Genomic DNA, 3,555 nt, shown 5'->3' with positions numbered 1-3,555 from the left:
CTCGGCGTGGGCGTGGGCTTGTGCTTGGGTCTTGGGTCTTGGGTCTTGGGTCTTGGTGGAGGGCCTCTGGCCCGATAAGAATATTCTTTTTTGGACCAAGTTAAGCTCAACGTTTTGCCATTTAATTCCCGAAAAACGACATGCATTTTATTTTAAACAACACGTAGTTCATTTAAAAACAACACGATGTCTCTCTTCTTCTTGCGGAGGAAGTTTCGTAACGCCTCGCCTCCGAGATCCTCGCGAGATTTCCGCCAACGTGCGCACGTGCGGCATCAGTTACGGAAAGTGGCTCGTATTCTCTTCTTTATAAACTCGTCTCCTCCTTCATTTCTCTTCAAGTTTTTTACGCAACAAAAAATCACCAAATCCCTCAACGTAAGTCTAGAGAGTGTTTCGTAGAATTTATAGTTCGATAGGGCGATCACGAGTGAGCCGTGATTCGTCTGCCATGGTTGTATCCTGGGACTCTATATTCGTACAGTCCCGTCTCACTAACGGAGCGAATATTTTGAGTTAAGGAAAGAGATCATATCTCGACTCCATGTCTCTTTGCGAATACGATTTCTTATCGTTCTTGTATTCGCCCTTTACATTCGCCTATTTCCTTAACATCGCTTTTATTTTATCGTTTATGTCAGTCCGGTTTTCCGGCTTCTACATTAAAATCATGATTGCGTAGACGACAAAGATTATTAATAGATGATCAAAACTAATAAAGTCATTCTTACATTGACTACAAAGTCAGGAACTGGAACCCGCTCATGTTCCTTGAGGATCGTGTGATCAGTGCCGTCCCAGTAGATTTTGTGGCCTAAAGCAGATTTATGTGGTAACATATATTTAATTTCTAAAAATATTTTTGTCCAAAATATATTTAATATTTTTTGTTTAAAATATAAAATGATATAGTAGTTTAGTTATAAATAAAAAGTATAAATAAAAATTCAGATGAACATTAGATTAGTAGTGGATATTTTAATAAATTAAAATCACTAGTTTGTTTGAACTATTATTTTTTTTTTCTTTAACTATTATTATTTTAGTAACAAAAAGAAAAAAAAATAGAAAGAATAACAAATAAGTTACTCAAATTAGAAGAGAAACACACATGTCAAAATAGAAAAATAGTGGAAACTTTACAAGTCCAACATATTTAACTTTTTTTTACATACATATTTAACTTTGAAGATGCAAGGCTCCAACCGAACCAAAAGGTAAAAAATTAATGTTTTAACCTAACTATAATCATTATTAAAAAATGTGGCCTCAAAAATTGTAAACTATTTTGTGGCCTAAAGCTCCAGATTCACTGGTCTTATGGCAGGGACGGCCCTGCGTGTGATAGTAAATGTCTGATGGTGTGCAGTGAAGTTGTATGAACTAACCCTGACTTGGAACGTGTACGTTTTTTCTTCCATGTCTGTGATAAATGGAGGAACTCTAGACTCTTCAGGATTACACCTTCCTCAGCCTAGTTGTCAGATTCAAGTCACCCGTATGTTAGCAGCTATCTATAATAATCATGTATAAAAGATAAAGCATAACTCACCAACATCTAACCAGCTTCACTTGCTCTGAGGTTGTGCAGCTTAGTCATCACACCATCAAAACACACGAAAGCACCTTCAGCAGTATCATCAGCAATTGCCAACTCCACATGATAAACAAAGATAATAGATATTCATACTTCAAGTCAAAGCACTGTCTTGAATGTATATGCGTATAGACACATCTAATTATATACTTAGAGTACAATACGCACCGGAGAACCCCGACAGCATTAGCATTACCGCATCGCATACACTCCAAAGCAGAAACAGTACGCTGCAACTTTTTACTGCATTTGGAGCAGGCAACATAGCACCATCCCTTGTCCACGTCGAGTCGAACGACTTTACCGGTGCAAATAAAGTCAATTTCCTATACACGTTGAGAAAGATCATATATCGAGTATCATAATCTAAATAACTGAAACGCACAACTCTAAATAAGATACCTGTGATGATGCAGAGGCTATAAAACTATTGAGCTCTGATACGGTCAGGGTCTCGACCTTTGGATATCCTTTCAGCAATGGCGCAGCAGGTGGGGCTCCAGTTTCTCTAGCAACCAGCCTAAACAAATACCCAAATCTCAGTAATAATTCATGGATGAACTCGTAGATATTTAACAAACTTTTTTTGCTTACTTGTAGAAGTAAACCTCCCTTGCATTTGTCTCCATGTCAAAGTAGATGTGTGTTCCTGATGTTGCATTGAGGAACAACCCGCCTACAGATCATATTATATATAATTAGATTTATAATGAATTATATCTCAGACAAAATAAGTAGATTATATGGGAGATCACAATACCTCCAACCATCTTTGGGTTTATGCTAGTAGTGACAATCACCCTTGGATCACCATTCATGTCTTCAAGTTTATTGTGGAAAGACACAGCCTGAGCATCGAATAGGCTTAGAGTGACCGTTGTTTCACTGCAAATAAGCAGATTTAAACATTACATTAACTTTGTGTCCACCACATCATATGAAAACGCATGCATACTCAGCAAAATAAAAAATGTTAAAACTAAAGAATACTTATCCAGCTTGATAGTTGCCATGATACGGTTCTTGTCTCCAAGAGTATCGCTCACAGTGCTCTTAACCGAAGTGATCTCACCTATAATGTCTTTGAGAGATAAATGCATTATTCAGTAGGTTGCTTGATAGAAAGGATCATGTCAATAAACTAATTTTACCTGGGAGCTGTGTGTTCGTGTTAGCTAATCCGGCGAGCTCAGATTGATTGCGGAACCGGAATCCTTCTTCAAGCAGGGGAGAAACCGGCTCGGTCAGCTCTTCAAAATCGGTTAACTCATTAAACCGAATCAGCAAAGGGGAGTCGGAAAGCCTGTAACTCTGAGCACATCTGGCCACATCGAAACCGGAGATGGAATAGATGGTGGCTTGCATTATGGTCGCCTGAACAGAATCAATATATGACAGAAACAACAATCAGCCAGAGAATTTAAACCAAAAATATACAAAAGAGGAAACAAACTGTAATAGATTCGCCGGTCTCGAAATAAACTTACATCGACGTCGATCATCAGCATGTCGACCCACATCAGCTCACCGCCGCGTTTCACATTCCGAGCCTCCCAGTATCGTAGCAGCCTAGCCTCGACGACGAACGAACATTTGCCGCCGGACTTCAAATCGGAAAAGAACATTCTGGTAGCCATATCACAGCGAATTAGATAGAGCAAAGAGATATAAAGAGGAGATGAGTCCAAGAAGAGAAATACTCACATCTATTTATATAGATTTCAGACCGCCTTTCACATCAAAGACCAAGCATTGAAGATGGATCGTGGTGGGGTGAATCAATTTGATTAATGACGCAGCCATTAATAACACCGTTTCAGATCGACAACGGAATCGCAAAAGTCCCTGCTTCGCCACCGCGTCGAAGAAGAAGAACAATATCGTTCTCTCGTGATTTTGTATTAGGTATAGCGCAAGCAGCACAACCGGGCCGTATCTCTTAAAGCCCAACACGAACT

General features: G+C 39.1%; 1 protein-coding gene across 4 annotated transcripts; it reads right to left on the bottom strand.

Annotated features, from left to right (window-relative positions):
• Positions 1-1,074: 1,074 nt before the first annotated feature.
• Positions 1,075-3,555, bottom strand: LOC111213545. 4 transcript variants are annotated; one of them, XM_048758656.1, is made up of 10 exons: positions 3,302-3,555; positions 3,085-3,223; positions 2,749-2,971; positions 2,588-2,669; positions 2,358-2,482; positions 2,192-2,273; positions 2,000-2,117; positions 1,766-1,923; positions 1,553-1,654; positions 1,075-1,474 (listed from the first exon to the last, which is right to left on the bottom strand). In XM_048758656.1, the coding sequence occupies exons 2-9, from the start codon at positions 3,220-3,222 to the stop codon at positions 1,600-1,602; spliced, it is 981 nt and encodes a 326-aa protein (XP_048614613.1). In that variant the 5' UTR covers position 3,223; positions 3,302-3,555; the 3' UTR covers positions 1,075-1,474; positions 1,553-1,599. The 4 variants fall into 4 exon arrangements, with proteins under 4 accessions (XP_048614613.1, XP_022571054.1, XP_022571053.1 ...); XM_022715333.2 differs by having other exon boundaries at positions 2,588-2,678; positions 3,302-3,554; XM_022715332.2 differs by having other exon boundaries at positions 1,553-1,923.

This window comes from Brassica napus, chromosome C5, assembly GCF_020379485.1.
Source record: "Brassica napus cultivar Da-Ae chromosome C5, Da-Ae, whole genome shotgun sequence".
NCBI lineage: Eukaryota > Viridiplantae > Streptophyta > Magnoliopsida > Brassicales > Brassicaceae > Brassica > Brassica napus.
Note: the sequence above shows the minus strand (reverse complement) of the source record. Positions and strands in the feature narration are given on the sequence as shown.

Bases quoted from the DNA above. Each gene is read 5' to 3' on its own strand.
- LOC111213545 (XM_022715331.2), bottom strand. From the start codon at position 3,222: ATGTTCTTTTCCGATTTGAAGTCCGGCGGCAAATGTTCGTTCGTCGTC. The intron at 2,274-2,357 runs GTATTGTGATCT...TATGATCTGTAG, and splicing joins AAACCCAAAGATGGTTGGAG to GCGGGTTGTTCCTCAATGCA. The intron at 2,118-2,191 runs GTAAGCAAAAAA...GTATTTGTTTAG, and splicing joins AGGGAGGTTTACTTCTACAA to GCTGGTTGCTAGAGAAACTG.